We start from the raw sequence: 20,454 nt of genomic DNA on the forward strand, positions 1-20,454 counted from the left end.
GATAGAGAGATGGGGTAGAGGGATTAAATAAATACTGCGTACTCATTAGAAGGTAAAAGGTCCTGATTCACTTTCCTCTTAAGGATATTCTATTTCTAATCTACATTTAATAATAATAAAAGTCATGTTTACTCCTACAAGATAATGCCTGTGTAATGATGAAGGGGCCCATTTATCATTAAATATTTGCAGCTTAATACCCGAAAAAAATATATCTCCGATACCTGCTGCAATCCCTCCATTCCCACAGGCAGCCACAACCCCCGTAGGTTTCTATGGGGAATGCGATGCTGCCAGATTTACCATCTTCTGGAGATTGCCCCCCCCAATAGGCTACACATTGCAAAAACTACCAGGATAGGGTTCCATAGGAACCTTCTCCAGCAATGGCGGCCGCACATGTGCAGTCAGCGGGACTGCGCATGCTCTGTAGCCCCTGAAGCATTCCTGGCACGTCACAGGGATTGGCTACTTTCGGAGCCCGTGCCCCATTATACATTCCCGTGCTATGATCGCATCTTGCAGTGCGATCATGGGCGGTAATACCATGCCCAAATCGCATTGCAAATGCGATCATTAATAAATGGGCTCTGAAATCTCATATTATTATCATGTTTTATTTCTAAGGTGCCACAAAGTGTCTACCATTTCATACAAGAGGCAGGATGCATCAACACCAAAAATGTGATCAAACCTCCCAAAATGCCTCCCAGGGTCCCCCACAGATTGCGCATGTCAAAAAGGACTCGAGTCATAAACCCAGAAGTCCTTATATTGCAAAGGGAAGCTCTTATCGGGAGAGCTGTCCTTTGCGATTCTAACTGCAATTGTACAAGCATACAACGTTACTAAACGTCGCTATACTTGTGATCAGTGGCAGGGGTGCAGCGCATGCAAAATGCGATGGATGATGCATTCCACCAACAAAGTAAGGAATGTAATGTTACATAGGATACATGAAATACACAATAGTAATTACATAGCAAATTACAAGACAAAGTAAAACAAGAGATATGGTAAGAACTTACCTTTGTTATCTCTGTTTCTACGAAGTCCACAGGGTTGACCTTGGGGTATAGCTGGATCTGGATCCATGGGCACCACGTAGTTAAAGCTTTGCTGCTCCCAGGATGCACTTGGGTCCGTCCTCCTCTATACCCCGGCCACAGGCACCTCAGTTGGTAAGCAGCTAAGGCCGGAGGAGGAGACTAAACAGAGAAGGAAGACTGGAACACACAAGAAACCATACTCACAGAAATGGGAGACGGAAAACCGGTGACCAGCCACACAGCCCATTTGAAGCCAGGTGCGTCAGGGCGGGCGCCCTGTGGACCCTATGGACTTCGTAGAAACAGAGATAACAAAGGTAAGTTCTTACCATATCTCTTGTTTTCTACTTCAGGGTCCATAGGGGGTCCACAGGGTTGACCTTGGGGATGTCCCAAAGCAGTTCAACTAAGGGCGGGGACGCTCCTGTGCTGAAAGGAGTACCCGGCGCCCGAAGGATGCATCCTGAGAGGCGAAGGTGTCAAACGCATAGAACCTCAAAAACGTTTGAATTGAAGACCAAGTGGCCGCCTTACACAGCTGAACAGCGGAGGCGCCACGTCTAGCAGCCCAAGAGGGACCCACAGAACGAGTGGAATGAGCCTTAACAGAGGCTGGCACAGGTAAACCCTCCTGTGCATAAGCCTCACAAATAACGGAACAAAGCCAACGGGCTAACGTTTGCTTGTTGGCAGGCCAACCCCTCTTGTGAAAACCGAAGAGAACAAACAAAGAATCCGACTTCCTAACCGAAGCAGTCCGATCCACATAGATTCTAAGTGCCCGGACTACATCTAAGGAAGCCTCACCAGCTGAAAGATCAGGCGACTGAAAAGCTGGCACAACAAGTTCCTGATTAATGTGGAACTTCGAGACCACTTTGGGCAAAAACTCAGGACGAGTGCGGAGCACCGCTCTGTCCTGATGAAAAATCAGAAAAGGAGGGCGACAGGAAAGCGCCCCCAACTCTGACACCCTCCTGGCAGAAGCAATTGCTAGGAGAAAAACGGTCTTGAACGTCAGCCACTTGAGGTCCACCACCTCAAGAGGCTCAAAAGGATGACCCTGCAAGACCCGTAGCACCACCGCCAAGTCCCAAGGAGCCACAGGAGGCACGAAGGGAGGCTGTATCCTGAGAACACCCTGGAAAAAGGTGTGAACATCCGGTAGTGTAGCAATCCGTCGCTGAAACCACACGGACAAAGCAGAAACATGAACCTTCAGAGAGGCCAGGCATAAGCCGAGGTCTAAACCTGATTGAAGGAACTCCAAGATTCTGGAAACCCGGAACACCTGAGGATCATAGTTTCTGGATTCACACCACTGAAAGTAAGTGCGCCACACCCTGTGGTAAATCCGTGCGGAGGCAGGCTTGCGTGCCCTAAGCATGGTACCAATGACTGAACTGGAGAAACCCCATGACCTCAAGACGGCTGTCTCAAGAGCCACGCCGTCAAAGACAGCCGACCCAGATCCGGGTAAAGGCAGGGCCCTTGAGACAACAGGTCCCGACGCTGAGGAAGAAGGTACGGAGCGTCGATGGACAGACACCTCAGATCGGAGTACCAAGGACGTCTGGGCCACGCCGGAGCCACCAGCACGAGCGTGCCGCCGTCCTGCTTGAATTTCCGCAGAACTCGAGGAAGTAAGGATATCGGAGGAAACAGATACGCCAGGTGAAACGTCCATTTCACCGACAGCGCGTCTACCAGACTGGCGCCTGCGTCTCTTGTCCTTGACCCGTAAACGGGCAACTTGTGATTGTGACGGGAGGCCATCAAGTCCAGCTCCGGCAGCCCCCACCTGTCCACGAGTAGCTGAAACACCTCTCGGTGAAGCGACCATTCCCCGGGATGCACGTCGTGACTGCTGAGGAAGTCCGCCTCCCAATTGAGGACTCCGGGAATGAAGACTGCCGAGATCGCTGGAATGTGACACTTCGCCCAAGCAAGGATGCGAGACACCTCCGACATTGCTGCACGACTTCGAGTTCCTCCTTGGTGGTTGATATACGCCACCGTGGTGGCGTTGTCGGACTGCACCTGAAACGCCCGTCCGTACAGAGCGGGACCGGACGACTGCAGGGCCCGATAAACCGCCCGCAGTTCCAGAATGTTGATGGGAAGAAGAGCTTCTTCCGCAGACCATCGACCCTGAAGTGACAACGAGCCGGTCACTGCCCCCCAACCCCGAAGACTGGCATCCGTCGTGAGCAGGACCCAGTCCGGGATCCAAAAGGGACGCCCCTCGACCAGATGAGCTGTCTGAAGCCACCAAGCCAAAGACTGCCGAACCTCCGGGGACAACACCAGCAACTGAGAGCGGATCCGGTGAGGTAACCCGTTCCATTACGATAGAATCAGCCCCTGCAGAGGCCGGGAATGGAACTGGGCAAATTCCACCATGTCGAATGTTGACACCATGGAGCCCAAAACCCTCATAGCCGAATGGACCGACAGGCGGCAACTGCTCAGGCAACTGTGTATCCTCAGCTGCAGGGAGGAGACCTTCTCCAGGGTCAGGAAGATCCTTTGCTGCCGAGAATCCAGCAGGGCTCCCAAATGAACCATCCGCTGAGATGGAATCATGGAGGACTTTTTCCAATTTATCAGCCACCCGTGCGCTTGCAGGCAAGCGACCGTCAAGTGGAGATGATGAAGCAGTACCTCCGGGGAACTCGCCAGCAACAGGAGGTCGTCCAGATACGGTAGTAGCTGTACATTCTGGTTCCGAAGATGTGCGGCCATGACCGCCATAATCTATAATGGTGTTGAAGGATAGCGAACCTCAGATACCGCTGGTGTGAAGGTGCTATCGGAACATGGAGGTAGGCGTCCTGGATATCCAGGGACACCATGTAATCCCCCGGTTCCATCGCCAGAATGATGGAACGTAACGTTTCCATCCTGAACTTGGGAACTCTGAGGAATTTGTTCAGAGACTTCAAGTTGAGGATAGGGCGATGAGAACCATTGGGTTTCCACACCAGAAACAGAGAAGAATAGAACCCCGTCCCTCGTTGTAATTGAGGAACGGGAACAATGACCCCTGCTGTCAGCAAGGACTCTATAGCTTCCTGAATCTGTAAAGACTTGGTCGTATCCTGAGAAGGACTCGTGCAGAAAAACTGGTGGGGCGGTCTGTGCCGAAAAGACAGGGCGTACCCCTGGGAGACCACTTCTCGAACCCAGGCATCCGTGGTGGTATTGTGCCAGCACTGGGCAAATAGAAGAAGTCGGCCTCCCACTCTGGGGTCCCCCAGAGGGAGGCCCGTCCCATCAGGCAGAAGGTTTATCTTCCTGCTTGGAAGAAGGGCGCCTGGCACTCCAGGGCTGCTTCTTGGGCTTAGAAGCGGCCTTGGTCGTCGACTGCCTCGGGAAGGACTGACCTTTTGCCTTGCCCTGAACCCGAAAGGACCGAAAAGCAGAGCTCCGTACCTTGGTAGGAGCAGAAGCCGAAGGGAGGAAGGCTGATTTAGACTTAGCCAGAGTGTCCACAATTTTGTCCAAGTCTGGACCAAAAAGCAACTCCCCATTAAAAGGTAAGGCCTCCAGTCCATTTTTAGAGTCAGCGTCAGCTCTCCAAGACCTCAGCCACAAGGACCGACGCGCCGACACCCGAGAGGTTAGCAGGCTTGCGTTCAACGATGCTTCCCCAATGTAGGAAGCCGCATCCCTCATTTGACCTATCAACGCTCTCTGGATCTCCGGAGCATCTTCCGGAAAGGTATCCTCCAAAGCATTGGCCCAGCTCTCGATGGCCTTAGCCACCCAAGAGATGGCCATGGACGGACGGGCCACCGCCCCCGAGAGAGAGTAGATAGACTTCAAACAAGTCTCCACCTTCCTGTCCGTGGGATCCTTCAGGGAGGAGATCGACGGCAAAGGCAGCGTAGCGCTTTTAATTAAGCGAGTAACGTGGGAATCCACCGCTGGAGGAGTTTCCCACTTCCTGCAATGAGCCTCCGGAAACGGATAGTTCGAAGCCAACCGCTTCTGCGGTTGGAACCTCTTGCTGGGCAACTGCCAGGCCCCTGCCATATGATCCGTCAATTGACCGGACAGGGGAAAAACCGTCTAAGCTACCTTGGCCTTTTTAAAATTTGGGTATTTTGACCTGGGGGCGGGCACATCCTCCTCAATGTGAAGGATGGCCCGCACCGCCCTAACCAATGCCGGCACATTAATGGAAGACTTAGCTTCCATCTCCTGGGCCCCGGCATCCGAGTCAGAGTCTTCATGGATCTCCCCGTCATCCGAAGACACGTCCGTGAACTGAGCCGCCAGTGAAGCCGGAACGGAACGCTTGGACGCCCGTGGGGGCAAATCACTGTGCAACATATGTTGAAAAGCCGATGACGAAGCCGCCAGACTCTGAACAGAGCTGGAGAGGACATCCACCCAAGGCGGGGGTACTGCCTGAGGATACCCCTGAAAAGGTACCATCGACTGCTGCGGCACCGTGGGGGTCTGCACGTATACCGGCAAACCCGCATAAGGACCCACAGTCTGAGACCCGGGAGGAGACTGCACCAGACGAGTCACACCCGGGGAACGGGGCATGGTAGGCTGGGGCAAGTCGGGACCGCAAGTCGGTCCGCGGTTGACGGCGGCACTTGCGTAAACATTGCCCACACAGGATCCTGCGCCATCGGGGGTTTAGAGGGTCCAGGTACCAACTGGCACCGCCCGCACAGACCGTCCTGAGACAAATCTGCCCCGTCAACCCCTGCCGAACAGCGTCGGCAGGAAAACAACACAGGAGCCTCGGAGCGCTCATTCCCCTCATCAGACATGACACAAACTTTTTTGCAAAAAAAGTGTCTCACCGAAACGAGGTAAGGCATATAACACCCATGCACTCCCAAGTATGCAACCCAAACAGCCCACAATATGGTACTGAGGAGCACACCGCAGTATGTGACGGACCTCACAAATACGTAGATTTATATAAGTAAGGTACACAGAAAGAACACCCCTCCCCCACGCACCTGCGGGCCGTAGGAGAAGGAAAGGGATAGGTAAAAAGCTGACAGTAAGTAGAAAATAAGCACAGACAGCAGCACTAGCAAAAAGTCACATACCATGCAGAGAAGTTATACTCACTGCACCTTCCGCTACAATCAACCTCCCAGATTCAGTGTCTGGGAGGGCTATAGCGCTGCGAACACAGTCCTTTGCAGGGGGAGAGGTACGCAGGGGGACTGGTCCACTGGAAGCCTGCCTGGGAGCTCTGCGATGCTGCCTGAAGATGGCCGCCGGAGAGCTCTGAGGAGGAGTGGCCGAGTGAGAACAGCCCAGCGACGCCAGCACACATGAGAGAAGGCGCGCTGGGCTGAGGGGAGGAGCGCTGAAGCAGGGAAGGCTGCCTCCCCTGCTAGTACTAAACCCCCGGGGAAGCCGGTTCCCCGCCGGTACTTACACCCCGGGGGCCAGCGGACACGCGGGGTATTCCTGAAGAGGGGGAGCCCGCCGCCGCTACTAGCGCCGCCGGTCTGTCCCTAGAGACCGGCGGCATGAAGACTGCATTTTCCCCGCGTGCAGCGCTGACAGCTTACCTGGCCCCTTCAGTCCGGCAGCAGCCCTTGGGAGGTCCCGGAGCCACGCTAGTACTGACTCCGGGGTCCCGCTGCGATCCCCGGATCAGTACCGGCGTTGCAGCGCCAGCAGGGCTGTTGGAGCAGCAGCATAGACGTCCAGATGGACAGTCTGATGCTGCCGCTCTGAAGACAGTAAAAATAAAATAATAAAATCTTCCTTTTTTTTTTTTTTTTTTATAAAGAATAAAGCTTAGGGGCTGCTTATGCAGCCCCACTGCGCAGGGTGACCCGACTCCGGCCGGGCACCAACTAAAACTGAGGTGCCTGTGGCCGGGGCGGGGTATAGAGGAGGACGGACCCAAGTGCATCCTGGGAGCAGCAAAGCTTTAACTGCGTGGTGCCCATGGATCCAGATCCAGCTATACCCCAAGGTCAACCCTGTGGACCCCCTATGGACCCTGAAGTAGAAATTATAGATAGAGTAAACTGAGCAGAAGGGGTAGGTAAACACACTGCAGCTATTATTGGCAAGCAGAGGTCAGCCGCAAAGAGAGAAAATGCGATTCAACACTTAATGCGCCTGTACCCAGTGTATGGAGGGTGAACACACAGTATGCAAGTTGCTAGGGGGAGAACAAGAGGAAGAGGGCCCTGCACATGAGAGCTTGCATACTAAGGTATACATAGTAATACAGGCAGGCACCGCTTACCCCAACCCATACATAGGGCCTGATTCAGACCGGTACTCCCGTTCCCCATGCAGGAACTGAGACAAGTTTACTGGACCTCTAGTTGCTGAGAGTACCCCCGGGTACCCTCTGCACAGCGCTGCTCATGTGCAACCTGATCCCAGAAACCATCCACCCAGAGCAGCCAAATAACTGATGATCCAGCTCCATCCTGACCTGGGCATTGTCTACCTCCCCGACCTCTGTGCGGAGAGCCTGCTGGCTAAAGCAGTTGAGGATGGATCGCACACCGGCCCAGGCTGCAGGAGGCGGCCAGTGCCACCAACATGATGGTGCAGCCAGGAGAGTCACAGGGTGGCCAGCGGGGAAGATGTGAAGATCCCAGGGACATGGGGTACAGAGCTCGGGGAGATGTAGAGCCTGGGGAGGAGGATGCAGTGTAAGATGAAAAGGTGTGTTATAGGGCAAGCGATCCGCAGAGGGTGACGATGTAGCTCCCCACTACCAAAACAATGCTGCTGCTCAGCCCAGCCAGCCACTGATAGAAAGTTTGAAAAAAAGCCTGGTGTCTACTGAGCTGTGATTGGCTCAGCAGAGAAGGCATGTGACACTGTACACCAATCAATGTGGGAGGGTATTCAAAGAACCTGTCAGTGTCTCCTTATCCTATACTGTACAACTGATTTGATTACATGCTGTCTGTGGCACTGGAGAGAGAGCCAGCCAAACCCTACTGACCACAGCAGCGCGAGTAGTACACAAACCCGAAAGGAAACAGGGATGTTGCATATGAATGGTACATTTTGTGCCTGATTCAGAGATGGACGCAATGCTAATGTTTATGCAGATGAGCGAGTATCAGTGTCACACTGCGCATATGTGTAAAGTTTTGTTACTGAAGTTCCTCGTAGTAAGGATTATTCGCAAAGTGTTTGACTGGCAGGGACCGTTTGTGAGCGACACAGGGGGGCGGCGACTCAAACACAGGCATGTCTCTGCCATTTTCGGGATGTGTCTCAGCCTGGCACTACGTTCAGAATGGCTGTAGAAACAAAGGGTTTCTAAGAAGGCCAGTTAATGACTAATTTATAACCAATTCTGCGCCCTTGTATGTAGTCGCTTGGATCTGCGAAGCCGCCAGTGGGCATCGAATTACAAATCCAGGCGGCTGTGACATTTGCATATTCACTATTGCACATAATTATATTACACATCCACTGCATACAAATTCAAGTACATCTCTGAATCAGGCCCTTTTTTAACACACACGAACTATGATGTCAGTGCTTCAGTGATCATTAGGAAAACTTTGTGACATGAGAAATAAAACACCCCGTGCTTCAAATTATTACAGATACTGGACTAAAAGTCCCCTGTTATTCCCATGACCTGTATAGAAGCACTCAGTTTGTTGCCATGTGACTTTGTATGGTCACAGAACTTCACATCTATTTCTGATATCCCTACAAGTTAAAGTAGGGGCTGCATTATCTCATCTATAATCTGCATGTGCAGAATGCTCCCTAATTCCTCTCCTATTGATTTTGCTCATATAGAGGCTTGTGTTTTGCATTCAGCTGGTTCTCCGTCTGCCTGCCAGATTCCCTATAGATTATCAGCATGTACATGAAATAAGCCTGTAATATGCAGAGACACAGCTGGGCTGATACCTATTTTCAGCAGGAAATACTATATACCTACTACATATACTGTTAAAAAGACAAAAGTCACTTGATAATTTCTCCAGATCACGAGCTACTGTATTGCCGATGCCATCCACAAATGTTGGGATGGAAAATTCCTTTTACCAGTTTTAAGCCAGAGCTATTCCTTATAGGAGAGGGGTAGACAAAATGCTGTGGAATTCAGAAGCTGTGGAGTGAATTCTAGGAGCCTGAATACGTACATTCATTAAACTCAACAGAAATGATTCACATAAATTATGTGTCAGCAGAATACCTAACTCCTGGGGGTATATTTACTAAAGTGCGAGTTTCTAGAAGTGGAGATGTTGCACATAGCAACCAATCAGATTCTAGCTATTACCTTCTAGAAGGTGCTAGATAAATGTTAAGCAGACTCTGATTGGTTGCTATGGGCAACATTTCCATTTCTAAAAACCCATTGTTTAGTAAATATACTTTTCCAGCCTTCTATAGGCTATTGTACAGGGTATTCCGTAAGTGTAGAAACGCCCTTATAAAAAGGAAATAAGTAAGGACATTTGTTCTTCAGGGTCCATGGGGATCCACAGGGATACCATGGGGATAATATGGTTGGGGTGATCCAGACACCAAACAGTTAAGCTTTCAGCTCCCAGCATGCCTCAGGTCCTCCACCACATATTCCCCAACCACAGGCATTCAGTTGTTTTTTTTGGTGCGGCAGGATTCAGATGCACCTTTGTAACGGGTCTGCTCAGTCCAAGCTTTTATTTTATGTTTTATTTTATTTCTATGTTTTGAGTTAGCAGTGCTGAGCGTCTGTATTAAGACACATGCACTGCAACTACGTCTACCTCCGCCGTACCGCAACACCAGTAACGTCACTGATTTCAGCGGGCAACAGCAGAGCTTGATAGCAGCGATGCTGGGGCCTGGACTGCAACCAGACGCACAGATATGTCAGGTAAGGCGATTACTCGCTTACGGGAATTTGCGCGTGGCAGTCCTTGCTTCCAGCAATGGAGATGCATCGGAAGCACCTGCAGTGAGGGCCAGGGTCTTCCACTCCCCCACTAGACCATCGGGGCCTTATCGTCTGACGCCAGGGATCGGCAGCAGACGCTTCTGCTGCCATGAGGCCAGCGTACCTGGCCGGTTGATGCAGTTTAGGGGAGGTAGGCTCCCCCCTGCAGCTCCGACCCAGACACAGATCCACCAAAGGTTTTCCCGTGTCTTGGTCACTCCTACCCTCCTTGTGCATATGAGATACTCACACTCCACTATCAGTGCTCTGCTGACACTGTTTGGTCTCATGAGGTTTTGGGTCAGTCTCCCTGTATACCTCGTCCCCGGGTCAGGTATATGGTACTCTATATCCTACAAGCCTTGTGTTTGAGTAGTTGATACAGGGTCTATGGCAACTTAATTACATATGCATTGTATGTGACTGTTTGCTAACTGCTGTGTTGTTACTGCCTTTTATTTCTGACTGTCAGTTGTAACTATTACTGTTTTTTTTTTCTCCTCATACCTCTGTTGCAGGTGTGTGTGGGGGTTTCCTTTGTACGTCACATTTATTTGTTATTTGTGAAGGCTGTCACATTATATTGCATTGTTACCTTTATAAATGATATGTCAAAAAGTAAATGGAAACAGGAGGTGGAGGCCCTGTGCTGGTTTCATGTAAATCCTGTTTGGCGAGGTTGTCCCCCCAGGACTTTATAAAGGATGGTTTGTGTGCTGTCTGTTATAAAGAACCACCTCACAAGTCCAGTCTACCAGCCCATGTACAGGAGCCACATTGGGCAGCTAGTTGATCGTTTGGTTACTCCCACACTGCCTCCTTTAATGAGATACCCACAGCATGCTATGTTTGCCCCTCCTATACATCCTTCCTGGGTGGATGCTTATGCCCACTCAAGTCAACAGTGATCGCGCTGAGTGACAAAATATGTGGGTCCAAGGGACCCTCCATTTTAAAAACATTGGGTCCTATCTGACCATTTCTGGGTCCCATCATAATTTATGCTTCAAATGTCCCCATATGTCCCTCAGACCTCCCCACATGCCACCACATATCCCGACAAACCCTTAGAATGCCCATCTGATACCGCCAACAGCATCAGACCTCCCCACATGCCCCTTAAATGCATGTTTAATGCCTCCATGATCCTACACACATGACTTGTATGTACACAAAACCCATAGTGAATAACAGCCTTAACATATTATGCTATGCAGTAATGCCCAGCATTTACATATTATGCCGCGCAGTAATGCCCAGCCATTACACATTATGCCATGCAGTAATGCCTTTACACATTATGACATGCAGTAAAAATAGATTCCAGCAGATAAAAAACTCTCCATATAAATGCAAGCGGGACTCCAGGATCAAAGGGCACATTTGATTGCATGCAAAAAGTCACTTTACCTCAGACGCTGGTGGAAGGGACCAGGCCGTTCCTTCACCAGGTACCCGCCGCGACTGCTTACCCGGCGCTGGGAACAAACACACTGTCCCAGTGCCGGGCACGGATGCCCCTGCAGCTGTGCCGATGCTGGGATCAGACACTTGATCCCAGCATGGCTTTCCACAGCAGCAGCCAATGAGAGTCTGACTTACTCTCATTGGCTGCTATAACAAACAGCGTTGTGTTTGTTACACGCTGTGTTGCAGCCAACTGTCAGGGATTGGCCACAGCACAGCGCATCCCCGGGGACCCGGCTACTTCTGAATAGTGAGTCCCCAGTGCTCAATCCCGGGTAAAATAAGCGCTATAGTGCGCATTTGCGAACACTGGTCAGAGTATGGCTGTTGCAAACAGATGGGTAGTCACTAAGGCGCCTAAGCGGAGGTTATCTTTTTTTCAGTCTGCTCAGCATGTAGATTCAGGCACATCATTGGAGGAATCAGATGATGCACCGGGTTCTACTCCAGAGTCTAGCTCGGGAGAGGAGGACCATCCTTCTACAGTGAATGTTCCTTGTTTGGTGAGGGCGGTCAAATCAATCCTAAATATACAGGATGATGAACCAACTTCTAGAAAGAAGGCTTCAGTGTATAAACACCAGAAGGTGGTAAAAGCTGAGATTCCTAACTCTGAGCAGCTCACTGAACTTATGGAAGAAGCACGGAGTAAACCAGATAAACGACTCAATGTTGAAAAGATTAGCATTGTTGTATCCTTTCCCAGCTTCTGAATGTAACAAGTGAGAAATCCCTCCTACTGTGGATGCTCATGTGACACATTTAGTCAGGAATGCTACATTGCCTATTCTGTCAGTATCTTCTCTTAAAGATTCTACAGATAGGAAAATTGAAACATGTCTTAAAGCAGTGTTTTCATCATCTGGAGCTGTTACTCAACCAGCTATGGCTGGGGCTTGGGTAGCCAAGGCTGTTGAAGAATGGACGGGGGCATTGGAAGAGTCTCTACCAAAAGCTAACAGAGAACAGCTGACATATCTCTCACATACGGGAAGCGGCCTCCTATTTGGGAGAAGCTGCAATAGATGCTGGGCTCCTAGGTTCTAAAGCATCGGCAGCTTCAGTTGTGGCTCGTAGAGTCCTTTTCGTTAAGGTCCTGGAAAGTAGATACAGGGTCAAAGAAGGCTCTGGAATCCTTACCTTTTTTGGAAATATACTTTTGGAGCGGCATTAGATAAGATAATAGCTACTCTGGCAGCTTCAAAATCTGCAGGGCTGCCATTAACAGCTACGTTAAAGTCTAGGCCGTCTTCTTTTCGGTCCTTTCATCCTCAAGGATGAGCAAAAGGACAGTCTTCCTCCAGGCTGTCTAGTTTTTGCAGGACAACCAAGCCGCAAACTAAGAGGTCCTGGCCAGCCAGACATCCAGCTTCTAAGCCATATGAGAAATCCTCTCTGCCTGATGGGGCGGGCCTCCTCCTGGGGGATCCCAGGGTGTGGGGCACCGAACAACAACAGATGCCTGGGTCTGAAAAGTAATCTCTCAGGTGTATGCCCTTTCTGTAGTCCTCCCCAAAAAAATTTTTTGCACAACTCTCCGATCAGATTCTATCAAGGCCTTGGCCCTCCAGGAGGCCATTTGCTCCCTGCTGAGGGCTGGGGTGATAATACCAGTTCCTGTGGGTCAACAAGGAAGGGATTATTAATCCAATCTATTTTTGGTGAACCAAGAAACCGAATGGGTCTCATTGCCCTATTCTAAATCTGAAAACCCTCAACAAGTTCATCCATGTACCATGTTCTGCATGGAGACTCTTCAGTCAATTATTTTGGCAGTGGAACCTGGGGAATTTATGGCCTCCCTGGACATTCAGGATGCATATCTGCATGTGCCTATTACGCCATCCCACCAACAATTTCTACGGTTTGCTGTCCTGCAACAACATTACCAATTTCAGGCACTGCCCTTTACTCTATCAGCATACCCTCGTGTCTTCACCAAAATAATGGTGGTTATGACGGCCTACCTCAGGCATCATGGAGTCAGAATACTACCATATCTGGATGACCTTCTGATGTTGGCCCTATCATTGCAAATTCGCAAAATGCTACGCAATTGAAGGGTATCCATTCTATTAGCTATGTAGGTCCTGGGGTCAATGGTATTCACCTTCGACGTGGTGGAATATACTCAGTTCCACTCCAGGCTTCTGCATCGTTTGATTCTCTCCAAAGGTCGTCCATTCTGGATTCCAAATGGGGTGCTTCTCACCACGGACGCCAGTCTTTGTGTATGGGGGCAGTGACAGGTCATCACACCTTTCAGGGAAGATGGACAAATCAGGAAAGTAATCTGCCCATAAACATTCTGAAGCTTCGAGCAGTATATGGCACAGGACCTACTTCAGGGCAGGCTGGTCCAGATCCAGTCCTACAACACGACCACAGTAGCCTATCTCAATCATCAGGGAGGCACGCAAAGTCATGCAGCCATGATGGAAGTGATAAACATTCTGGTTTGCGCAGAACCTCATCTTCTGGCTATCTCTGCAATATTCATCCTGGGAGTCCTAAATTGGGAAGCTGACTTCCTAAGTCATCAGGACATACACGCTGGAGAGTGGGCTCTCCAACCGGGGGGTTTTCAACCACTAGTGAACAAATGGGGCTTACCGGACATAGACCTCATAGCATCATGTCACAACCACAAGGTCCCTTGGTACAGGTCCAGGACCATTGATCCCTCAGCCGCCTTAGTGGACGCACTGGCAGTAAGATGTGACTTCAAGCTGGCGTATCTCTTTCCTCCGATTTCCCTCCCAAGAGTCCTCAAGAAATTCAAGCAGGAAGGCGAAACAGTAATACTAGTGGCTCCTGCTTGGCCCAGACATCATTGGCTCACCGACATAAGGAATCTGTCCATAGGCATTCCGTTTCCTCTTCCTCTATGGCCGGATCTGTTAGCACAGGGTCCCTGCCTACATCCAGACTTACCCCGTTTGTCTTTGATGGCGTGGCTCTTGAGTCTTCCATCTTAAGAGCCAAATGTTTCCCAGCTCCGTGATTCAAATGATGTTTAGGGCATGAAAACTTTCCTCTGCCCGCATCTATTACAGAGTTTGCCATTCTTTTGGTAAATGGTGCTCCCACAGAAAGTATGACCCTAAGGTTTTTAGAGTTTCCCGGGTACTTGCTTTTCTACAGGCTGGGTTAGACCTTGGTCTCCGGCTAGCCACCCTGTGAGTGTAGGTTTCTGTGCTGTCCATCTGGTTCCAGAGAAAAATTGCTTCTTTGCCGGATGTTAGAATATTTCTTCAGGGGGTTCTCCGAGTTCAGCCACCCTTTGTCCCACCAGTAGCACCGTGGGATTTGTCTTTAGTTCCCAAGGGGTGACAAGATCCCCCATTTGAACCTCTGGACTCTGTAGATTTGAAATGGTTGACAGCGAAGAAACTTTTTCTCCACGCTATTTCTTCTGCACGCAGAGTTCCTGATTTGGCAGCGCTCTCTTGTCGCTCCCCATTTTATATTTTCACCAGGATAGAGCTGTTCTCTGTACAAGAGAGAGTTACCTTTCTAAGGTAACATCCCGTTTTCATGTGAATGAAGAGATTGAGGTTCCAGCTTTTCAGTCTTCAGAACTTTCAGTAGGTGAAGCCTCCCTGGATGTGGTTAATGCTCTCTGTATCTATGTGGAGCATACAAAATCTTTTAGAAAATCAGATACTCTTTTTGTGCTATATGGTTTTCACAAACGAGGATGGCCGGGTAACAAACAGACTCTGGGCCAAATGTAATAGGGTGAGAGTTTAGAAAATGTGAGAGTTTAGCAGTAAACTTTCACATTGGTCGAGATTTATCTTCAAAATGGGAAAACATCTGGATGAGATTTTAAATCGTGAGCGTTTTCTAAATCTAAAAAAACATGCAAGTTCGCTCTGTTACTTTGTTTTTGGACTCTATTACATTGGCAAAGTTTAAAAAGTGTCAGAAACTCTCACTTTTCTAAACTCTCACCCTATTACATTTGGCCCTCTGGCTCAATGATTACGTATGATTATCTCTCAGGTGTACACACAGGCTGATCTCCCTGTCCCAAACATGGCGACAGCACATTCTACCCAGTCTGTGGGGCCTTCGTGGGCGTTTAGTCGTGGTGCCTCTGCTGAACAATTGTGCAAGCCAGCCGCGTGGTCTTCTGTCCACGCTTTTCTTAGGTTTTACGCCTTTGATACTTTTGCCTCTCAGGATGCTTCCTTTGGGCAACGAGTTCTCCTTTCTGCTCAGGAGCATCCACACCTTTAGGGGAACTGCTTTAGGACATCCCCATGGTCTCCCTGTGGACCCTGAAGAAGAAAATAAGAGTTATGGTAGACTTACCATTGATAACTCTTTTTCTTCTAGGTCCATAGAGTCCACAGGGAATCCACCCTGACGCACCTGGCTTCAATGGGTAATTTTTCTTTTGGGCACAGAATCCCTAATTTTCTGGTGTACGATTGTTCTTCCTTCTCCTCTTTCCTTCTCCTGCCTTGGGCTTGTTTACAGAACTGAATGCCTGTGGCTGGGGGCAGGGTATATGTGGAGGAGGACCTGCATCATCCTGGGAGCTGAAAGCTTAACTGTTTGGTGCCTGGGTCACTGCAACCACATTATCCCTGTGGACTCTATGGACCTCGAAGAAAAAGAGTTAACAATGGTAAGTCTACCATAGCGCTTATTTTTAATCCAGTGTCTACACATATGATTTTGGAGTAGGGGAAAACTTTTTAGGGTATGTCACCAGTATGGTGGCCATCTTGAAGTCAACCATCTTGGATTCCACTCTAATTTATTTAATTGGGAAGGTTATCATGTGACATATCAAACAAGAGCAGAATTTCATAAGAAAAACAATGGTGCTTTTTGTTTTAACATATCTTTATTCATTCTCCAGGTTTTAGCATAAAGTTTATAGGATATGTACAAAGTGCTGTCCACCATGTTGCAGTGTTAAGGCTATTCTCTCTTCCCATTCCACAAGCATCAACAATTTGTTGTTGCAGATGATAATGATCTTGTATCTCAACAGCATAAACACATTCCTTTAGGTAACACCATAGAAAAAAATCCAACACCGTTAAATCTGGGGATCTTGGTGGCAACTGGACTGGACCTCTATGGCCAATCCACCTTTAAGGAACTGCACATGGTAAAGAGTCCATAATGAGGTGGGGCACCATCTTGCTGGAAGAAATTAGGATATGACCCATCCTCTGATAACAATGAGGGAAAAATCTCTTCATCTAACAGCCTCTTGTAACATGCTGCTGTTAATGTTCCATCAATGAAGAATGGTCCCACAATACGGGTACCCCACAATCCACACCATACCAACTGTTTTAACGAGGCTACAATCCAGTGAGGGTTTGTCTCTGACCAATACCTGTAGTTCTGTTTGTTTACCTCACCATTAACAAAGAAATTTGCCTCATCACTAAACAATACCTGGTGTGGAAAATTAGGGTTCACGTGAAGTTTCTGTGTTACCCAGTGTGCAAACTCCACCCAGCGGTCTGGGTCATCAGTGAGGTGTTGTAACATCTGATTCTTTTAGGGGTGCCATTTCGGTGTAGACAAAATTCTCAAAATGGGGTAGGAGTAACCCCACATTTACGAGACACACGACGAGGGCTACATTGTGGGCTCTTTGAAAATGATGCCAGCACAACAGTTGTTCCTTCATCTGCAATAGTTTTTATTCGTCCACTTTTTGGTTTATCTGCAGCCGATCCAGTTTCTTTAAATTTGACAAGGAGTTTGGCAACTGCACTGTGAGTAATGGGCGACGCTGGTTGAAATAACTTGTAATAGTACGTGTGCATCGTTCTCCAAATATCAAGACAATCTCAACACGTTCTTTTTGTGTTAGTGCCATTGTCATTAATGTCACTACCTGCAAAAGAAAACTCAATTAAAACTCAAGAATAAATAAAGATACGTTTAAACGAAGAACACCATTGTCACATGATTACCTTCCCAATTAAAAATTAGATTTGCATCCAGGATGGACACCATACTGGTGACATACCCTAGAAAGTTTCCCCCCACTCCCACATCATATGTGTGGACACTGGATTAATATTTCCTTACTCACTTCCTTTTTATAGGGGTGTTTCCACACTTATGGACCACCCTGTACTTATGAAGCACTGAGATCAATGGGCAAATGATGACAGTAGTGGTAATTACCTTTTGCAAGATACCCTTGTTTACACCCATTTATTTATAAAACTAGTAATATTTTACTATGATGTTCCTTTAAAGTGTACACTTGAGGTTCTTTGTTTGAAAAACAACGTAACCATGCTGGTGCTTTATAAATTAACATGTCCTCTTTTTTTTTTTTTTTACATACAGCTTTATGAATGCATCAAATCTCTAACTTTATCAACTCACACTAATGGTCAGATCCTGTTCATATAATCTGATGCATGTCTTGTGGAGTGTACGTCATATTAGTCCTTGGGCTGCCACCAATGCTTGTCCTCTACGTGAGGATTTATCTTTCATTGTGACATGAGCAAGAAAGTTATGAAGATGGGGAAGACCACATCATTTTGGGGAAGACTTCCAACATTTTTATTAAAGCATCAGTATATGTTTCTAATTGCATTATTTGCAAGGGTAACTCTTTTGCTTTATGGAGTATATCAAGACCGCACAATGTTGGTGAAATACACGGATATCGATTACTATGTTTTCACAGATGCTGCTGAATATATCACACAGGTAATGACAGGCTTTTTTCTGCCAAGGTCCATTTTGATATATATAATATTATTTGAGGGCCTGTTGCAGGCCATGCCCTCTCCGTGTGATGTCACACAGTGGCGGGGACACAATCGCCGGTGATTACAGCAATGCCGGGAGCATCCTGAGGATGCTCCGGGAACTGTAAGGGCAGCAGTGTGACTGTCTGAAGTGTCCTAAGGATGCTCCTGGCGGCCCTGCTGCAGGGTGCTATTCTAGGCACCCCGCTAGCCAAATAAGGCTAGTAGAAAAAAAGCTCTGCGGACCAGACCAAATTTTTCCGGAGGCCTTATACGGCCCCCGGGCCTGAGGTTCCCCATCCCTGCTCGAGTATACAGAGCAATGCCCCTTGGTCTCTTGGTAATGTTGTAGGACTACCCCCTTCTTCATTCCATTTATTTGCAATGTAAAACTTTGCATTTTCCTAATCAATTAAGAAGTGCATGAAAATATTTATACCCTTAATTCCATTGGTTTCTTGAGTTCAGATGAAGAAAACACTAACTATATATTTAACACTAGGATTGCATATGATCATACTTGTACTTGGGCTCTTATATGTGTTTTAACTTGTATTTTAGGCGTGCACCTAATGACCAGAGGGAGCTTGTTGAAACAGGATCATTTTCTGTATGTTAATGCAATCTAAACTGTGATCTGGTAATCTTTCATTTTAATACTGTTTAAATAACATGCAAGCATGTGGCACTCACAGGATATAGGGCCTGATTCAGACCCACTCGCGAGCGGCTGTCCGCTCGCAAGTGGGTCAATGTTATGGACTGAGCATGCGCACGACGGAGGGAGCTCCGTCGTGCGCATGCGCCAGACGCGACGAGCGAAGGAAAGTCCTTCGCTCGTTGTGTCCGATCAAAGGGGGCGTGTTGTCAATGTTGATTGACAGCACGCCCCCTTTGGTGGGCGTGCCAGGGGCGTGTCTCCCTGACGGGGGCGTTCCCACGGGAACGCCTCCCGTCAGGAGCCGGACCACTGACATCACTAGTGATGTCAGTGGGAGTGATTTTGGCTCTGATAGAGCCAAAATCACTCCGGAGCTTGCGGTTGAAAACCTCAACCGCAGGCTCCGGCTCGCAATTTCGATGGTCGCGATGGTCACGACAATCGCGGCCATCACAATGCACGCTCGTATAGCCTGTGGGTGGTGACCCACAGCTATACGAGCGTCCAGGAGGACGCTCCATTTTCATGGAGCCCGGCCCTCATTCAGAGCGTGCGCTCTGCTCAGAGCGTACGGCTCTGAATGAGGGCCATAGTTCCGGTGATCTGTACTTTGTCTATTTAGGGGTCTATTTACTAAGCAGTGTTAGGAGACAGAGTGAAAAGTGGTAAGGTGCCAGCCAATCAGCTCCCAACTGTTCTTTTCAAACACAGCCTGTGAGATTGCAGTTAGGAGCTATTTGGCTGGCACCTTACCACTTTTCACTCTGTCTCCTAACACTGCTTAGTAAATAGACCCCTAAGTCCTGTGAGTGCCACATAACTTTCCCTGCTGCTGCATACCTGGTTTGGATTTGGGGGCACCCAGGCAAGTTGTTACTTTTAAGGATGAGTGCTAGCTTCCACTATAATGTAATGTATGGTAATGGAGTGTTTTGCCTGTCCCCATAACTATTCTCACTATCTCACTAGTAATAACCACAATGTTTTGTATAGCATTGTGATCTACTTAATAATCATATTATGGCTCTGTCAACTTCAGCCTGCTGCCTAGCTATAAATCACTCAAGGTAATGGCGTCTAATTGGCACATATAGTACTGTATAATGTTGGAGATGTTCACATGATAAGCTCAGAACCACAACTCCTTCATTCTCAGGGTTGGCTCACATTGTGGTAAGTGCGAGGAAGCAGGAATAGTTAAGTTTAGGGACAGATTGAGACAGAGGCCATGTCTTGCCCCCAGAAATTGGAATGCTTTATGCGTACCTTCAATGACACTTGTTAGAGTTTATATGACAAGTATAACATCTACATTGTTTATAGTATTTAAGTATTGTCAGGAATGTTGGGATATTTACAAATTTCACTTTACAGTAGTAGTCATGCACTGCCCATAATGAATTTTACACAATATTTATGTGCAGTAGTTAGGAATTGTCTGACATTGGGCTGATAAGGCGGCAGTGGGGGGCGAATGCCATACCTTTTTAATCCATACCAGGCTCTTGAAGCAGACAGAATGGAGTTTTTATCCTGCCCGGATAAATACACTTTAGTTGATATGTATTTAAGGAACTATTGTAGATACAGTGTGTGTAATTATACAAAAAA

At 48.3% G+C, this 20,454-nt stretch overlaps 1 protein-coding gene across 2 annotated transcripts in view; it reads left to right on the top strand.

Moving 5' to 3' along the window:
* The window catches only part of PIGM (phosphatidylinositol glycan anchor biosynthesis class M), a 38,519-nt gene that overhangs the window by 1,122 nt on the left and 16,943 nt on the right, over window positions 1–20,454 (top strand). For both annotated transcript variants that reach the window (XM_088442305.1, XM_088442304.1), the window contains exon 2: window positions 17,770–18,141. In XM_088442305.1, coding sequence (XP_088298431.1) covers window positions 17,929–18,141 — 213 coding nt within the window. In that variant the 5' untranslated portion in view covers window positions 17,770–17,928. The remainder of the gene's footprint in view (window positions 1–17,769; window positions 18,142–20,454) is intronic.

This window comes from Taudactylus pleione, unplaced genomic scaffold, assembly GCF_031769625.1.
Source record: "Taudactylus pleione unplaced genomic scaffold, aTauple2 ptg000309l, whole genome shotgun sequence".
NCBI classification, from domain to species: domain Eukaryota; kingdom Metazoa; phylum Chordata; class Amphibia; order Anura; family Myobatrachidae; genus Taudactylus; species Taudactylus pleione.